At 35.4% G+C, this 19,552-nt stretch overlaps 2 protein-coding genes across 3 annotated transcripts in view; both read left to right on the forward strand.

Moving 5' to 3' along the window:
- Nucleotides 1-691: 691 nt before the first annotated feature.
- Nucleotides 692-937, forward strand: CTXN2 (cortexin 2). The gene has a single exon (XM_012649160.1). The coding sequence runs from the start codon at nt 692-694 to the stop codon at nt 935-937; it is 246 nt and encodes an 81-aa protein (XP_012504614.1).
- Nucleotides 938-5,763: 4,826 nt separating this feature from the next.
- SLC12A1 (solute carrier family 12 (sodium/potassium/chloride transporter), member 1) overlaps nt 5,764-19,552 on the forward strand; it is a 90,472-nt gene continuing 76,683 nt past the window's right edge. For both annotated transcript variants that reach the window (XM_012649158.1, XM_012649159.1), the window contains exons 1-4: nt 5,764-5,788; nt 6,984-7,596; nt 17,597-17,728; nt 17,882-17,957. In XM_012649158.1, coding sequence (XP_012504612.1) covers nt 7,177-7,596; nt 17,597-17,728; nt 17,882-17,957 — 628 coding nt within the window. In that variant the 5' untranslated portion in view covers nt 5,764-5,788; nt 6,984-7,176. The remainder of the gene's footprint in view (nt 5,789-6,983; nt 7,597-17,596; nt 17,729-17,881; nt 17,958-19,552) is intronic.

Genomic DNA, 19,552 nt, shown 5'->3' on the forward strand with positions numbered 1-19,552 from the left:
TGAGCCCAGGAATTTGAGGTTGCTGTTAGCTAGGCTGATGCCATGGCACTCTAGCCAGGGCAACAGAGCGAGACTCTATCCCAAAAAAATAAATAAATAAATAAATAAAAATAAACAAATAAAAATTTTAATTTAATTTGAAAATAAATAAATAAATAAAAATAAAAGTAGCAAAATCTGTGTCAGACAAAATGGCATTGGAGATAGACCTTGAAGTATGGGGTTTAAACAGCTTGATCAGCTTATGCTTTATGATTGTTTATGTTACTATTTACACGTGCAAAAACGAAGTGAAAATTAGATGACAATTCAGATCAAAGAAGCTGGGACTTAACCATCTAGCAATGAATCAAAAGCTGTTAGGGTCCATTATTTGATATTCACCTTCATACTGGATTTTATATTTAGAGTATGTAGGCACAGTGTTATGTGTCCACAAAGGCAATTCCGTAACTACTAGAGTAGAAGTAGCATCTCCGATATTAATTTCACTCTGATCGGTATCTGATGATGTTTTCAAATATCTTTTGTGAGTTCAGTCAAGAGGGTTTGAAAAATGCCATATTTTATGAGATGACTACCTGCTCAATTCCATACAAGGGTAAAACTAAACTGAGTCCAATTTTGTATCTAGGGCAAGAGGTGATTCCAGCAGGAATTGTGAAGAGCTGCAACAATGCACCTGTGAATAATGAGTAGTACCTACTGTGGCAACTCTTCAGCTAAGATGAGTGTCAACGAAGTATCAGCTTTCTCATTGACTCTGGAGCAAAAGACTGGCTTTGCTTTTGTTGGGATTTTGTGTATTTTCTTGGGACTTCTAATTATCAGATGCTTCAAAATCCTGTTAGACCCATATAGTAGCATGCCTTCCTCTACCTGGGAGGATGAAGTTGAAGAGTTCGATAAAGGGACATTTGAATATGCACTGGCATGAGAGTTCTAGCTTGACAGGTTTTGTGGTTATGCCATTGGGACAAGTGGTGGATACATTTGTAGTTACCTTGAGTGTGCGGGAGAATAGTTCAGTTAGTTCGTTGAATTCAATAAACATCTGTGATTAATTTACCCATCATGCTGTGTAAATAATAAACCATGATTGGAATTTGTCACTTTCCTCTGTCCCCAAATGGAGGCTTCTAACGAATAGAGCATAAGGATTGCTCCGCCATATATATCATTTGTATTCTTATCGCAAACATCTGCCTTGAATTTCTGCTTCCTTTCTTGCGCTAATAAACTATGCTAGAGCCTCCCTGTTTCTCTCCTCTGCACAGCTCAGGCACCCTCTCCACATTCCAGATTCAGGCTGTTTTAGCTTTAGTGAATTCAGTCTTAAACATGAGGAGCCTTCAGACAAAGAATAAATAGAATATGATTTTTCTAATAATAATCATATGTCAAAAAGATTCACAGGTAAAGAAAACTCAAAAAACTAACACCTAAATACTATAAGCAAGCCACAGGACCTAAAAGTCCCCAAATCTCACAAAGCTCAGACCCTTCTAGAGCTTTGAATCTCTTGCAATAAAATTTTATAGCTTGGGATCCAAAACAGACCTTCTTCATACTGGTACTCCTTCCCCTACCTCTTGTATAAATAGAATTAAAAAGGGAGTTTCCGGCATGACCTGGTGGAAACAGCACTCTACCACAAACAAGGAGGATAGTCTCCACGCTGCCACCATTAGAGCCCTACAACCTCGGGCAAGTCATCTACTCCCTGCGGACTTCAGAGAGAGAGCTAACCAGAGGAGTTCTAATGCCCTTTTCAATTTTAGTGCCCTATGAATGCTGCAAATGTACCTAAAAACCCAGAGATATGAGATGAATGAGGATTTAAGATATCATGAAAAGTTTTTCAGATCAGGAGTCTAAACTCAGAGATTTGAATTCCAATATTGGCCCAGCCAAGAACTAGCTTTATGACCTAGAAAGTTTCCACATCTGTAAAACAAGGACAAAGACACCCATCCTGCATATCTTCAGGAATATTGGGAAGATCAATGAGATATAATGAATGTGAAGGAACTATAAAACAGTGTTTAAACATATCTTGCTATCATTATTTATTATCCTCATCATCAGTGGTAATAGAGATTTTCAAACCCTAAGAAGCAATGTTAATCTCTCCAATCTTCATTCTCTTTGAGAAATGAAAAGATAGAATTATACACTTCTAAAATTCTTTCCAATTACAAAATTCTGACTATGAGTCAGAATGAAGAAATACAGCAAGAGATAAATAAATACAAAAATACTTACGTCATTTGGGAACACGGAACTGCCAAACATATCAAGAAGGAATAAGACTAATATTTACTGAGAGCACTAAATTAGGTGCTTTCCATGAATTTGATACTTGTATCAAGCCATTGAGTTTGGGACTACTATTTCCACTTCATTTTTTTCTCAACTTCATAGATAAGGAACTGAAGTTGAGAGATTAAGTAACTTCCCAAAGTCACCAAGCTAGGGAACGGTTTGTGTTAGGAATTGAACCTGGGCAGACTAATGTCTGCTGTACTCCTAGACACTGTCCTCAATCCTTCTACATATCTTATAAACATGATCACTATTCAGGTCTATGGCACTCCCAGACCACCTGTCTTAGTGAGGTTCCTTGATGCTTTCCATCTCACAGTAGATTTAGAACACATCACTATTGGCTGTGGATCCTCTGGACCAAACCCTCATCTCAAGGAGGCTCTTTGTACCCCAGTTGGTACAAAAGTACAGACCTAGAACACCTCATAGCCAGTTAGTAATTCGGCCCCAAAACACCTCATTGGTCCATGCTCAGCTGAACACATAGAAAGTTGTATATGCCAGGAGATTAGGCATCTGTTTTGTGACCAAGGCTTTTAAAGTACTCTCCAAGATACACATTCAAGTACCACATGTGTTCCATTTATCTCCTAGAGAAGACACCCACCAAGACCCTCCATTCTGGTGACTAGAAAAAAACAAGGGCAGATCTTTATTTCGAAAGAAGAAAGGCACGTAAAACCAAAAGACAAGAAAACTTTATAAAATATGAGCATTGTTTCTGAAAATTCAACTCCCATAAGCTTTTCAGATATAACCAGCTCCACCACAATATTATTTCCAATTCCACTGAAGAAAAATTTTATTAACCAAAACTGTCTTTATCCATGGTTTTATTTGTGTATCTTAGACCTTTTTGGGGAGGGGCGGGGGAGGCAAGGAAGGTCAGCATCTGTATTTTTTTTCAGAACTAGAAATAATATAAAAAATAGAGGCCAGGCATGGTGGCTCACACCTGTAATCTCAGCACTCTGGGAGCCCAAGGCGGGCGGATGGTTTGAGCTCAGGGGGTCGAGTCCAACCTGAGCAAGAGCGAGACCCAGTCTCCACTGAAAAAAAAAAAAAATAGAAATAAATTAGCTGGACAACTAAAAATATATATATAAAAAATTAGCTGGGCATAGTGGCACATGCCTGTAGTCCCCTCTACTCAGGAGGCTGAGGCAGGAGGATCGCTTGAGCCCAGGAGTTTGAGGTTGCTGTGAGCTAGGCTGATGCCACAGCACTCTAGCCCAGGTAACAGAGTGAGACTCTGTCTCAAAAAAAAGAAAGAAAGAAAGAAAAGAAAAGAAAAATAGAAAAAGCTGGTTACAGTATGGATACAAGGTGGAAATTTTATTAAATGTTCATTCTTCTAGGAATAGATGTTCAATGCCATAGCCAGATCGGCCTCTAGCCTCGCCTTCCGAAGACCCGCATCAGGGACGACAGGAGGAAAGACAGAGGCACGTACTTCCACCCAGCTTGCTCCTGTTACCTCACCCACATGTCTGAAAGGCTTAAATCAGGTTCCCCTTTCAAGGTTGGCTTTATGGATGGTGTAATTTCATCCGTATCCCCCAAACCATCTCCCATCTGCTCCAGAATGTCTGAATTCCCTTAATAGAGAACAAAGACTTTCATTTCACAGTTAGAGATAAAAGGCTTAGAATGAAAATGTCTAGTTGATGTAAGACCAAGACTAAAACTAATTCACGCTACACTGAAGTCAGGCAGTCAGTCAGCGAGAAAAAGGAAATTGACTGGTATCAGAAGCATTCACAGTCTTCAGTAGAGGGATAAGGTTACAGAATAAATAGGTGGCTCCTGAAAGGGTTAGAAGATGTTAGTTCACAGCTCCTGTCCTGGTTGGCTGGAGAGAACTTCTTTGGGATCCCAGCCCCATCCTAGCTGCCCCCAGTCCTGATCTAAATAACCAGCCCCTCCCAGCTGAGTCTGAAATGCGACTAGCTCCTATGTCCAAAGACCTTCTCTACGGGCATTCGGAATCCTTTGTTGAATAGGTAACTGTCTTGTGCTGATAGCCTTTAAGAGCAGAATGAGTTTAGGTACATACTTGTAATTCTGTCTCTATTTCTGATATAGCCTCACTAGCCTGACTGATTACCATGACATTTACCTGACTAAGAAAATCGAAGGTGTTTCACTTAGGTATCTCCAGATTCCTTTATCTCCTGTATCTGTTCACTAACTTACCTTTAACTTTCTTTTAGGAGGCAAAAATATAATACCTATCCCGGTCTCTAATGATTTTTGGAATCTTAGATATGGCTAAGTAAAAGTCTTCAGCCAATTGCAAATAATGCTGAAATAGTAGAAGCAAGCACTGCATATAAACTGTTTATGTTCTAAATCCTATACACAGATTAACTCATTTATTCTTCATAATAACTCTATAACAAGGTAGGTACCATTATTATCCATATTTGCATTTGCAGATGAGAAAATTAAGGCACAAAGAGATTGAGTAACTTGCCTGAGTTCACACAGATAGGAAGTGGCAGGGCCAGGATATAAACTGAGCATTCTGACTTCAGAGTCTTCTCTTAACCGCTGTATTAGACCACAACCAAGCTACTCAGACAACTGAGAATCACTTAGTTTCTTATAAGACACAAGGAAGACTCATTCAATCATCCTGATTGAAAACCAGTGACAGAACCTACAGGGAGGAATTGTTTGTGCTGTGTTAATAATCACCTACTCACAAATTTGAAAAAGAACCTTCCTCAACAAAATTCAAAAACCAGATTTGATAAAAAATGTTTTTCCAGTTGGAGACAAAAAGGTCATTTAGTAGTGCCACTGGGAAACAAACCCACAGTTTTATTCCTGCTTGAAACGGTGTTCCCACTAGGCTGAAATATGTTCAATAGATCATTGATTTCATTCTCAATCTGCTCACTTCCCATGAAAAGAGGAATCAAGGTAATATCTACTACAAACAAGAGAAAATAATTTCAGATACCATTTTCTAGTTACAAAGTACAGAAATTATCTCTGGAGTACTGTATTTTGGTGCACATACTAAATAATGGGAGATCACTAGGGCTCATCTGAAATAAGATAGACAATGGGACCCAATTTATTTAGCCCCGAACAGCTAAAGCAACACTCACATTTTTTGCATGATTGCTGTTAAAGCAATTCAATTCTCCTTATGAATTAAAGAAACTTTTTTTTTTTTTTTTTTTTTTTTTTTTTACTTTCTGTCTAAAAGGATTAATGGTTTACTGCTAGTTGCCCTTGATGTGGTAACTTAAAGTTTGTTCCTCAGGGCTAATGACTGGGTGGGGCTTACGGTGCTATTCCAGGCCAATCATTGAAGAGTCATCTCTTTCAAGAAAAGTTCTAACCAATAAGAAGAAGCCTAATGATCTGGGCTGAAAGCTAAGTGCCCCATATATTCCTGGGTGATGCCGAAGTAGGATAGGCTTTCTCCGAAGAAGGCTCCTTGGTGGTAAGTTAAACATTTCTGGGCAGGGTGAAAAAATCGCACTTAATATGACGTCATATAGTAGATTCTAAGGAGTGAAGTATAAAGATGAGGATGTCAAGGAAGAGCAGAGAGATGTTTTTGCAGAAACTAAAAAGATAACAACTTCACTTATAATTTCTCCGGGAAAGGTTATTTGAGAGTTGAAGTTTTTTATTCAAAGAAATAGCTTTAATAACTGCATGAGAGAGGCAATTTTTTGTTTATATTTATCTCATCTTTCTAGAATTTTCTTTGAAAAGCCAAATTTTAAGAGATTGATAAAGAAATATCATTCTAAATAAAATATTTTAAGACAGGCCAATACTGTGAAATTGTGAAAATTATTATAAAGTCTATTCATCTAAAACCTCTCAATTATTGAAGACCTTTCATTAAAGGGAGTTAGTAGAGCATGATTATTTTACCTAAATATAGCACATGACTTCATTAAGGGCTATGACTTATTTTCTTACCCCCAAATACTCATGTATTTCTTTTAAAGTTTCCATAATTTGTTTGCAAAACAAATATATGAACAAATGAAACATTTTGAAGGATAGTAAAAGATTCAAGAATTTACAGAGACATCAGCTTGACAGGTTGTATTTTTAAATTCACATTCTAAAATATAATTTTTCACTTGTTGCATAGGTAACAAAACATTTCTAGAGCAATTTTATTACTTAAACAGATACAGATTTTTGTAAACTAGCAAGAACATATTTTTTAGATTTTTTTATTTCTTTTCATTTTATTTATTGCATAATTTATATTCTTATCAATCATAAAGTATTTTGCAGTCTAAGCATTTAGTACTATCAATGAACTATTTTTCAGGCTGAGAATATTCTCATCAGTTCTTACTGTACACAATTGGTAGAGTTACATCTTTTCTAAAGTCAGATTGAATTTCAGTGCAGTGAATCCAAGCAAATACTACAAACACAGGTGAAGTTTTCATGACTTCATTGGAAGTTCTGTTTGCTGAAGCAGGTCTCCAGTTATTTATTACACAATTTAATTGCTCAGGTGACTAACGTTCCTGAACAGGTAATTTTTAGTGAAATGAATTTAAAGTTGTGTGTCTTGTAAAAGAAAACTATTTCCTCTTGCCCCACACCTACTTAAATATTTTTGCATTACTTGGAACAAGCTTAATTTTCTTTTGCAATGACAGATTTGAAGAACATCCTGAAGATAATATAGGAGACAATATATCAAGAATCTATTTATTGAGTCCATCTAGAACAAAAGCCAGGAGCTCCCTAATGTAACCACTAGTGTTTCTTTTGAGGAGAAAAATACATAGATTTTTTTTTTTTTCACGATTACAAAGTAGATAGTTTAGTCGAAAAAATACGTTTTGGAAGATGTCACTGAACAACTCTTCCAATGTATTTCTGGATTCGGTACCCAGTAACACCAATCGCTTTCAAGTTAATGTCATAAATGAGAACCATGAGAGCAGTGAGGCTGTGAATGACAACATTGACCCGCCACATTATGAAGAAACCTCGTTTGGAGATGAAGCCCAGAACAGACTCAGAATCAGCTTTAGGCCTGGGAATCAGGAGTGCTACGACAATTTCCTCCAAAATGGAGAAACTGCTAAAACAGATGCCAATTTCCATGCTTATGATTCTCATACCAACACATATTACCTACAAACCTTTGGCAACAACACCATGGATGCTGTTCCCAAGATTGAGTACTATCGCAACACTGGCAGCATCAGTGGGCCCAAGGTCAACCGACCCAGCCTGCTTGAGATTCACGAGCAACTTGCAAAGGTAAGCTTGAAGGACACAGGCAAGTATCCTCCTTTATTCATTCCTTCAAGTCATTTCCTCCTCTCTCATAATGCCATGAATGTGAAACAGTCAAATGAAGAGATCTATTGCAAACCATCCATCTTACCTATATAACTGTCTCAAGTTCCCCCAAAACAGAAAACACACAAGAAGTGTTTCCCAAATGTTTACTGCCTTAGGATAGAGAACTAAAGAATTAACTCTAAAAGTTGGGCAATATGTCATATCTTGTTTACAATTATAGTCTACTCAATTCACACTTGGTTAAACATGTCAAACTGAATATTAAGCTGGTTCCACCTCAGAGTTAATGCCTCTATACCAACTGTTTACAAAAAATCACTGTGCTTGTGGTAGTTAATACCATGGGTGCCAGCCTTTAGTGTGCATGGGTATTTTTATATTCTTTAAAGGGAGAGTAGAGATTCTTATGAGTCTGCCTTTTATCCCTTCCTCTTTAAAACTTTGCCTAAGCCTCCTGAACACACTTAAGCGTACAAAATAACTAAATTAAATTTACATACAGAAGCAGCAGAAGTGGCTAAACTTTTCATTATTAAAGGAATATAGCCAGGGTTCCCAAATCTGCTAGAAGTATGAGGCAGCATTTTTTTCTAATATTGTAGCAAATCATTTAGAGGCTTATTAGATTTCTTCTTCCATAGCTTGCTCTAAAATATGTCGATGGACTTTATCTTCCTGCTCTTCTGGAACACAGTTTGGAATGAATATCATTCTTTATGGAATACAATTACTTGCTAAAAAGAATATTTAGATGTCACATATTCAAATGAGTTTACTCTCAACCAAGTTTTGCAAAGAGGGGAAAAAATGATTAAAACAGTTCCTATCATGTTCATTCATTCAATAATTTTTTATTAAATGGTTATCCACTCCAGGAGATTCTAGGAATACTGCTCTCAGCAAAGATGCTAATAAAGGCAAAAATCTGTCTTTAGTTTCTGCTCATCCTTCCTTCCATCTCCAAAACTTATTCCCCTTGGCTGCTAGGGTCCCTGACTCTGGGTCCTACCACCAGCAACTGAGTGGCTTGCTGAGGAGGTGCCCATGTTCTCAACTTTGTTCCCTGTCCCCTCTCCCCATCAAAACTTGCTTGTCGTATATGCCATACCAGTAACACTCTGCTAAATGGCTGGTTTCTTTATCAACATAAGATTTAGATTTTATGTGGAATATTTGGTGCTTTAATCAAAAGACGTTAGCAATATGGCCATTTCAGACAAAAAGTCAGCCCCCAAGAAGAGTTTTGAGAAGGGAGGCAATTTGAAACTCCTGAAATCAGACTGAGGTGTCACCTTCTTTTTCTATGTGAGAGGAGAGGAAAGGAAAATGTCAAAAGAGAGAAAAAGAACGAAAGGAAAAAGAAGGTTGACAGAAGCAGGCACAAGGAATTTCCAAGATGTGGAAGGGGCAGAAAGAGAAATTTAGGGCTGTGTAAAGAGATTTTGATTTATTCTGAAGAAGTAAATTGAACTAAAGTTCTTCAAAAAAAAGACCTGAAATTCTATCCCACAATACTTTACCACATTACACGTGACAATTTTTAAAACTGCCTCCTTCATTAAAATTGGTATCAAAATTAAATACTCTCATTCATCTCCAATTTACCACAAAAGAAAATAGAATTTTAACTCTGTTAAAAAGGAAATGGAGTAAACTCACATCATTCTTAGGACTGACATTCTAGAGAGAGAAAAGTAGCTTATTTATAATTTCTAAAGTCATGGCTTATATAAATCTTTCACTGAAGGGAGAAAAGCCCTGAAAGAACAGTTGTTTAGAAAGCCATCGAATGACCGCACAGTAGAAATATGATAGCTGCACTGGACAAATTTGATAGCTGTATGGGATATCATACCACTTTTGAAGAGACAAAATGAGACTAAGGACTTCACATTGACTTATAGCACTTCTTTTCTCAGACACAAAGGAATGGAAAATTCAATCTATTAAAATTTAGGTTTAAGCTCAATTCCCTGAATGATCGTTTTGAACCAGTTTAGTAAAAAGTTACTCTGCTTATAAACTTGACCCTCACTTATCTAGAGTGCTTCATCCTGATTAAATCATGTAGAGGTATCCACATAGCCCAGTTGGGAGTGGAATTCAAATTTAACCATGCAACGTACAATGGGCACGTTTCTGCAGCCACCAGCACATTCTAGTGTTGCTGAAGGTGTATGGACCAGGCTGCCTCTCCATGTGTAACAGTCTGGGCCTTCTTCAATTTCTCTCTTTCTTCTTTGCTAGAGAATTTAATTTAATTGTTTTCTCCCCCTGACATAAGAGATGAAGACCTGCAAAATAAGGTAGCTGTGCTTCCACCTCCTAGGCCCTTGACATTTTTACGGTAGTTCCTCACATCGCAACTAGAAATCATCAATAAAATAAACATTACATAACTACACTCAGACACTTCATAGATTTGGTATGCAAAAAATGCAAATAATAGTATTTACTTAAATCATTTAAAAGTGGAAAGTATTGACATAGTACAAGTAAGGCAATATTTTTTATACCCATGATTATAATGCTTTTAAAAGCCATATAGCAATGGCATATTCATACTGAATAACAGACTATTTTTAGACAGAAAAACAGTTGAATTTTTATGCAAATCTTGGTTATAATTTCCAAGTCAGAAAAAAAATTGCATAACTAGATTTTTCTAATAGGTAAAATGAAAAATAGGCTTGAAAGACATTATTTTAAGTCTCTGCCTTAAGTGAAACTCTAGGTATGATAGAAATTGACAGAATTTGTAATCCTAATGATTTGAGATTCTAATTGAAGAAATGCTTTTTGTTTTCTATGGAGAAAAGAGCTAAATACTTATACTGGTGGCTATTAATTATGGATTTCTGAAAACTCTAATTAAAAGCAGATAAAAAGACTGTCATTTATTTACTCTGCAATGTTATACAAAGTACATAACTTCTATTTATCTTACAAGATGCTTGTGAATATTAGCATATAAAGTCTAGCTCAGTGCTTATAATGGGTAGGAACTCAATAAATGGCCGTTGATGTTGATAGTGGCAATTTTTATACTAGCTTTTTATTTAAAAAGTAAAATATACACTGATAAAATATTGAACAAGTACTAAAAAATATATAGTAAAATGTTTCTCATCTAACATGAATTTTTCAGTTATTCTTTCCAGAGCAATCATTACTGACGGTTTCTCGTAAATCCTTCTCAAAATTTTCTAGGCGTATACAAACATCTATAAATATCTATATTAATATCTAACTTTTTGCCTGTATTATTTTTCCAAACATGTATCAAAACATATTTTGCACATTGTTCTGCACTCTGCTGTTTCTAACAATGTACTTTGAAGATCTTTCCCTATCAAAACATATGAAATCATTATTTGATATCTGGCAAAGATTAATCTAGTAACTTTACTTTGTAAAGAGAATTCTGCTTTCAGTATCCAATCTTTTCACACACAGTTCTAAACTACAGGACTAACTGAAATGTAACTCCTTTTCAGCATTACTAACCACCATTGTTAGTATTTCAGAAAAAAGATATAATTATAAAGGATTCAGGAAAATATACAGCCTTTCTATCAAACTCATGTATTATGATGTCATTGAACTAAACTATCTATGAAAGGTGTAAAATATTATAAAAATTAAGACAGAAATATTGTTTTTAATGAGGCCAACCATATAGAAACTGATCCATAACAGAAATAATGGGATGACTTCACATTTGGGCCATTAGGCTGTTAACAACTAAAAATAATTTGTAAATAAAAGCATTAAGATTGATTGCAGGGTAGTAATAACCAAATTGTCACTGAGAATTTTTATGCATCGGACACTGTGCTCACATGTAAAAATTTCTTACTCATTCCTTACAACAACCTCTCAAGGTAGGTACTATTATTATTGCTATTTTATAGATGGTGACAGTTTTACAAAATGCTATGGATCTTTTAGAAGAGAAAACAAAGATTTGGAAAAGTCAATGAAATTCCAACATCACGAGGCCAAGGTCATATGGCTGATAAATTGAATGCATTCTTCATGACTCCAGAGTCCTTGCTGTTTATTACTACTTTCCTTCCTCAGTCTACTCTCCCATGGCACTTTGCCTTAGCTCATTCAACAGCTAGAGAGAAAGGTGGTACTCAGCACAAAGAAGAAAATCACAGCTCAGTCATGAGGGGCTGAGCAGGAGGTCCTTCCTTATGTCAGTCCTGTTTCTGGGGCTGTGCCAAGAAATCATATTGCTTGTCCTACAGAATTATAGGTCTCAATCATTTTCATGGTCATCATAAAAAGCATTTATTAAGTATTTATTTACAAGAGCTACTGTATAAAGTGCATTAAAGAGATTTGACCTCTTCCTTCTAGAATTTTATGATATAAGTCAAATGACATTGTTATGAATAGAAATAAAGGACATGTAGTCAAGTTCACAAACATTAAACCCACATAAATCAAGTTATTAAATGCTCATCCTTTATGAAAGGACAAAAATGTACAAATGTTTTCTCTAAAAAGTAATCTTTTCTAGAGCATTTCAAAGTTCAAATTTGTTAACTTTAGCATTCAAATTTGGGGTATCTAAAATTAGAAATAATCACTAAGCTAACAGCAGCCAAATAAAATAAGCATTAAAATTGAAGTAATAAATGCCTTACAGGCCAGTGGTAACCAGAAGCCACCCCTAAAATATTTGTTGGAGTAAAATTCTGCAACTAATGATACTTGTTAGATTTTCTTAGTACTCAAGGAGAGTTCCCCTGGGAGCTCACACTATTAAAATCATCTGTGGAAATAAAACAAAAGCAAAAAAGTGTAATTTCCCATTATAAATAGTTCAGTAATAGATGGTGAGAAGAGTAGGAGTTCTTGTAAAGGTATACTGGGAAAATATTAAGAACCTTTTAATTTTCTTTTTCATATGCCAGTTTATTGCATATAGCTAACTTTTGGCCTGAGTTATTAAAAACACATCAATTTCTGTGTGAGATATATATCTTCAGATATAGTAAAATTCTATGACTACAAATTGTGATCATTAGTAGTGAATATAGGCATAGTTTGCAATAACTTTTAAAACACGAAAAACAAACCTTTCATTTTCGTATTTAAAATACTAGCCTTTATCACAAAGGGATAGAAACACACAAACATAATAATATTGATCGATAAGATAGGGAAATATGGTTAGCATCACATGTTTTCTATTCTGAAATGAACCTTAGGAATTATCTAGGTCTTGGCGATATTGGTTTTTAAATAATTCAGTGGCAAAGGTGTGGTGGGCTTAGATAGAATAAGACTGGCCATATGTTGATAATTGTTGAACCTGGGTGATAAGTACATGAGATTTATTATACTATTCTCCTTACTTTGGCATATGTTTGAATGTGTCAATAATAAAAGAAAGTTTAAAACAATGGGAGATCATCTAGGCCTAAATATTTAGGGAACTATTTCTCAATGATGATCTAAGAATTCTATCACCCTGGGATTAAAGGCTCAAAACTTGAAAGCATGTATAAGTAGCAAATATTACCTAGTTGGAATTAAGAATAAACATATTAATTTCTTCTGCTTTGATGATACCTAGAAAGACATTTGTCATTTTTCTGGAGCCTGAAAAATGATATTACGTGTTAAATAAAACAATTTAATCTTTCATCTTACAACTCTTCAGTAATTTACCATTTAAATTACACGTGATTGAAGATTTACTAGTTTACCAGTATTGGAAAGGGGAAAGTCTTTTTTTTATCAAATGATCTTTCTTTTTTTAAATGTACTTTATTTTATTTTACCTTCTCTGAATGCTCAGGTAAAACTCTTGATAAATAAATAATCATTGCCTAAAGCTATGCATTTAAAATGCATTTATAAAATGTTACAGGTCATCATTTATGGTAATGGAGTGTGAACAAACAAATCAATTCAAAGTGTGAAGGAAAAAAACTAGTTTCAAGACAACAATCATAAAACTTTTAGTTTTGAGACTTTGGTCTCAAGAACATGAACGAGTCGAGTCGGGAGTCTGAAAGCCACTGGTTACAGCTCATAGCCACCAACTCTCCACAAACCCTCAACCCAAAGTCATGTTCAGTACTTTTATGATAAGTTGGATTTATAATTGCTGTTCTGACTTACAAAGGAGGCATTTATTAAAAACTGAAACCAAGGTTTGCTTTGCCACGTCAGAACAGGAAGATGGCAAACATAGAAAAAAGGATTTTGACTTAGAGTAAACTGCTTCAAAATAAAATTTTTGGAAAACTCATTGGATTTATTCTCATTGGCAGTATAGAAGAAAGATAACACATCTTGCTGGAGGACACACCCTGAGTTGATTACACAGCCAAAATTGGATTCTAAGTCTCCTAGTTTATACGGTGCAGGATTTTTTGGCTCCTACATGATAGTGAGCATGGAAATGGTTTCTATGCTTGTAAATTTTCTCTCAGATCTTAATGGTCAACAAGAGAAGTATGCATTCAAGGTTTTTTCCCCCTCTGTGGTCTAAATATATTTAAAACTTTGAAACTGTAGCAGATTGAACATATTTATCTAAGGAAGAGTTGAACACCATACACTGACTATATTTTTTTATAATTTAGAAAATGATTGCTTTACTAATTTCTGTTTCTGTATATGGTGGTTTCTCTGCCATGCCCTCAATGAATATTCTTTTTTGCATCATATCGTAAAGTCCTAGTGATAAATTGAAGGACCATTAAACTGTGACCAGGAGGGGTATCCAGCAGGAAGAAATGTTCATGTAAGGGGAAATTTTAAATATATTATTCATCCTTTAGCCTAATTTGTAAGATTTTTTTTACAGTCATTGGTATTCTCATTAATTCAGATCTAAGGGTCACAGTCACCATTAGAGTTCATCCGAGTAATTTCCTGGACCAAATCTTCAAGTTCAGGTTTAATCAGAAAACATGGGTTTTATTCCCAAGACTTCTTTAAAAAGGCAAGTGACTCAGGCTTTGTCTCATGGGATCCTCAATTAATCTAGGCAAAGGAAACTGCCTTTTCCCCGAATAAGTAGTTGCTGACGGTCTGGCTATGAGACCTTGATTAACTAGAATATTGACAATTAAAAAAAAGTTTTTCTCAAATCAAGGCAAATAAATGTATCCCCAAACCAAATAATCTCTTCAACATTCATGGACATTTTAACACATTCCTCAATTCCCTGCTCTCATTGATTATACGTTTCAGTTATGAAAAATGAAAGTTACATTTGACCCATTCAGCTGCCTTATGTGTGTAGAATTCTTTCAGAGAAAAAAAAGTGTTTTTAATTGACTGGAAAACAGGCTCAAATGTTTCATCCATCTGAAATCGACTGTATTGTGTAGAGCTGTGCTGTTCAATACGGTAGTATTTCAAATGCTCATGCGGCTATTAAGCATTTGAAATGCAGCTAGTCCAAATTGAGATGTGCTGTCAGTTAAAAATATACATTGGATTTCAAGGACTTAGTATGAAAAAAAGAGTGTAAAATATTTCACTAATATTTTTATACTGATTATATGTTGAAATAATATTTTACATAGATTCTATTAAATAAAATATATTATTAAAACACTCTGTAATTCAGTTCCCTCCTACAAATCGGGGTACAACTACCGCTAGCCAATACTTATATTGCAAATATTAGAAATACGATAGTCTACAAAGATTAAATATATTTTTAAAATTTAGGAGTCCACATCTAAACCCAAGTTATTGACCCAATTTCTTTTTACTTTTTAAAAAATAGCTACTGGAAAATTTTGAATTACATACATGGCTTGCATCTGTAGCTGATATAGATCACTTGTTTCTGCCCTACCAGTTCAGCCTCAATTTCTTCAGACTTTGTTTATACATATCTTACATTGGTATGAATATATGATGTCAGTTTTCAATTATTTGTGCAAATAGAGACTGGTGATGCTTAAGATTAACATATTCCTCAGATAATTCAAAACTAAATTTTAACTATGAATTTTAATCTCCTCTGTCATTCAATTTTTTCCCAATGCTGTCAAAAAATAATAAGATAATGTGGCTTGGGATTCATTCCCTTTATCTCCTCTTTTAAATGTGGTTTGCACAGAGGAAACAGTAAGAAATGGACTGCCCCACAGGGAAGGAATGGAAAAGAAATAGGCGGCAAGAATGGATAAGAAACTAGGGTGTCTGCTCCCAAGTGGTAGAGATCGGGGACTTTTAAGCCCACCTTAGGGATTCAGCATTGTTTATTGATGGTCTGCTATATGGCAAGCCCTTCACTGACACTAAGGAAAGTAATCCACGACATAGAATGACTACTAGTATTCTATAATAATGGTAATTAAATGTTAAATTTTTCTCCATTTCAGTTGTCATACAATGACTCTTAGTACATTGATTACTTTAGTTATTCAAGTGTCACCATGGTATTATGAACAAAGTCTCCTGGGAGAAGAAAGTCAGGGAGAAATCCTTGGTTAGGTAGAGAAGAAGAACAGGTTGGAGGAAGACAAGAAGTCAAAGTGACTTGCAGTAAATAGCCCAAATTAAGGTCAGTTTATAGTGGGTCTGCTAATGACACAGAAAAGCCCAAAGAAACAAGAGCCCTTGAGGATGGCAAGTGCAAGAACATCAATCATCCTAAAAAAAAAAAAAGACCTTATAATAAATATTGAATGTTTATTTCACACCAGTTCCATTTTAGAGGGGAAAAAATGTTCTTGTCCAAGACTTTTTAGCTAGCGATGTCAGAACATATAATCTTAGGCTTAAACCAATTTAGACTACTTAAATACTATAAAATTATTCAATAATCATGGTAATTAAGTGCTGAATCTGAGAGGTTTCTCCAATGGTTCCAAAGCACTTCCTAGAAAAAAAAGTTTTTTCCAGAGCTCAAAGAGGTGTATAGTCTACCCAAAGAGCCAGGTAGGTGCCAGATAAGCTACATTAAGCAGGTTCATCTGAAATTATTCAAAGTCACATCTAAAGTGAAATTAGAGATTGAGAGTTACTCTTAACTTGAGAGAAACAGAGCTGTTTCCTCCCTCACTGAACTCAGAGACTGTCCTACTGAGAAGGATGATCTTTTTCAGAATTAAGCCACAGGAAAAAAATGACATAAAAATTTAAACCCTTATTTATACTACTTCTTATTTCTACTGAATTAGTCTTTCTAGAAGTCAGTTATGAAATTTCTTACCTTCTATATGACAGCACATTCAACAATTCTCACGCAAAGGCATATGGAATCCGAGAGAATCTTCCCCTATAGGAATAACATTCTTGTAGTCATCCAGTGACTTTAAACTTTTGTAGAATACTATAAACTCTTTTTTTTAAGAAAACATTTCTATGTGTTCTTTCATTGAACCTTCTTAAAGATCCTCTGAGGTGAGTAGAGAAATTTTATCATCATGATTTTAGATGAATAAAATGAAGCACAAGGAGGTTAACGGAAAGAAGTCCAGAGATCCCGCATAACTGAGGAAGGTTAACCTCGCCTGGTTAGGTTAGGAAGGTTAACCTCATGAGGTTATCCTCATGTTAGGTTGTCCCACCTAACATGCCTTCTAATGACTCTCATCCACTCTTTCTGGGCTTTCCCCCCTTGCATCTCTTCTTCTCTCCTTTGTTCTTTTTGTGTTCTAAATGTATGCAAATCTGACCACTTTCACCAAAGGAAATATTCTCACCAGTGGAAGAACTGCTCAGGCTCCCTCCACTACCCTTGCAGTCTTAGCCATACCTAAAAATCACTCACAAAAGGAACCCATCAGTTCCTAGGGGGAAAAAAAAAATTACTAGAAGTGACTAGAATATATGTCTCCCCATACTTTTGGGGGGGGGATCCAAAGTTTTATGTCAATTGTTTTGCTTTACCTTTGAAAGTGTTATGGAACAGTTCATTGGTTGACCGACTACTGTATTTTTGCTATCTGTAACAATGCAGAATGTGGCGGTGGCCCCAGGTTCGGCTGACAGGGTTGCCAACGGTGACGGGGTGCCTGGAGATGAACAAGCTGAGAACAAGGAAGAAGATCAGGCTGGTGCTGTGAAGTTTGGATGGGTGAAAGGTGTGCTGGTGAGAAAGCTCCTCTGTTTACAAATGAGAACTGTCCATTCAATGTTGTGTGGATTAAGTGTTCACAAGGCTGGGACGCCAGCACCACAAACATGGCTGTCTTGCCCCACTGTCACTGTTCATGCCTTCTTTCACTGTCCCTTCAACCCACAGGTCAGATGCATGCTGAATATCTGGGGAGTCATGCTCTTCATTCGCCTCTCCTGGATTGTTGGAGAAGCTGGAATTGGTCAGTATTTTTCCTGAATAATTTTTTATATAAACTCTAAGCTCAAAAAGCAGCTTGTTTTCACCATGAATGCCACATGTGAGATGAAGGTCACAGAAATAATTTACACCTGGGCTCTTTTTACTTTGCCTCTTTGACAATGTTTGGCAGAGAGGAAAGGTGAAGAGTTAACTCCTGTGAGACTGGAATTTTCCAGCTTGCCAAACAGGTGAATGCTCAAGTGACTATTTCCATCTTCTGAAAGAGTTTTAGGTGCATATAAAAGCATATCCATTTCATAATAATATTCATATTTGGGGACATATTGGCATTTGCCTCTCATTTGTCACAGAGTATCCCTATTATGATGATTGGCAAAACTTCACTAAATAAAAATAACCTGTGGGAAAACTGGTGAAAATGTGACCTGACTAATAAAAAATGCTGAGTTGTTGAACGTTTTCCAAAGAAAATACTTGTGTTACTTTCAGTTACCAGCAGTTAGAAAACAAAGGTTAATAAAATATTGCCAGCTATAAGCTTAAAATGATGGATGAAATAACTCAGATAATGTATATTACTAATTTTTTTTCCTAAATGGGAAATGAATGATAATGGCATTATTTTAAGAGTGATTATTGAAAGTTTTTAAATATTATATTGCATTAAAAATATTATTTCCTCTAGCAAATCTTTTTTTGTTAAGAGTAAATTAGTAAAATTTATACGGAAAATTTATTTGAATGTTATCAAAGCTCCTGATTTAATGTGATAAAAATTAATGCTTTTCTACTCCATATATGGGAAAAAATTATAAATTCACTTTCAGGGGAAGACTTAGCATCAAGAGCATAGATGTTCAAATGTGCTTTCAGATACTACTCCAGAAGGTATCTCAATTCACATTTTTAAAGGTAGTTGGTCACTATTTATTGCCTTCGCTCCTCAAAACACATTTAGAATCACCAGAAAACTAACTCGAAAAAGAAAGGGCTAAGCTATAAATTGAAAAATTGGCACCAGTTCCCATAATTTTTCCATGTTTCATGTTTGGCAACTGCTGAGTTCCTGACAAAGGGCTGCTTGCCGGTTTTATGGTGCATATCAAATGAGTGCATACAGCCACGGGGGCCAAAATAAGTATATGCTGCTCCATGGAAAATCTGCATCTTAATATTGCCAAGGTTTTGCTCCAGGGTTTCATGCAAAATTAGGTTTTTAAGGGCAGTTTAGTAACTTATTGAGATCATCAAGAAACATTACTTTGTTTGGAGGTGTGAGAGTAGCCAAGGGCAAGAGTAATTCTTTTTAATGCGATTTATTTAACATCCATATGTTTGGGCAATAATCTGAACTTTAATCAGATCTTACATTATTCTTCACAGTCAATCCAGTTTCAGGTTTATTGCAAAATTGTAAAATATGAAGAATCCTATCTTCCGCAAAGTAGTTTATTACACTGTCAGACACTATCCTTGTTTTAATAAGGATTTTTTATTTAAGTAGTTAAATGATCTATTAGAAGAGATTAGAATTCTACCTAATGAATGTTCAGTGGGTTTTCCTTTGAATGGAGGTTTGTGTTTTTCTTTTCTTTTAAATTCTCAAAGGATAGA

Source organism: Propithecus coquereli, unplaced genomic scaffold (genome assembly GCF_000956105.1).
Source record: "Propithecus coquereli isolate 6110/MARCELLA unplaced genomic scaffold, Pcoq_1.0 Scaffold3, whole genome shotgun sequence".
Classification (NCBI taxonomy): Eukaryota; Metazoa; Chordata; class Mammalia; order Primates; family Indriidae; genus Propithecus; species Propithecus coquereli.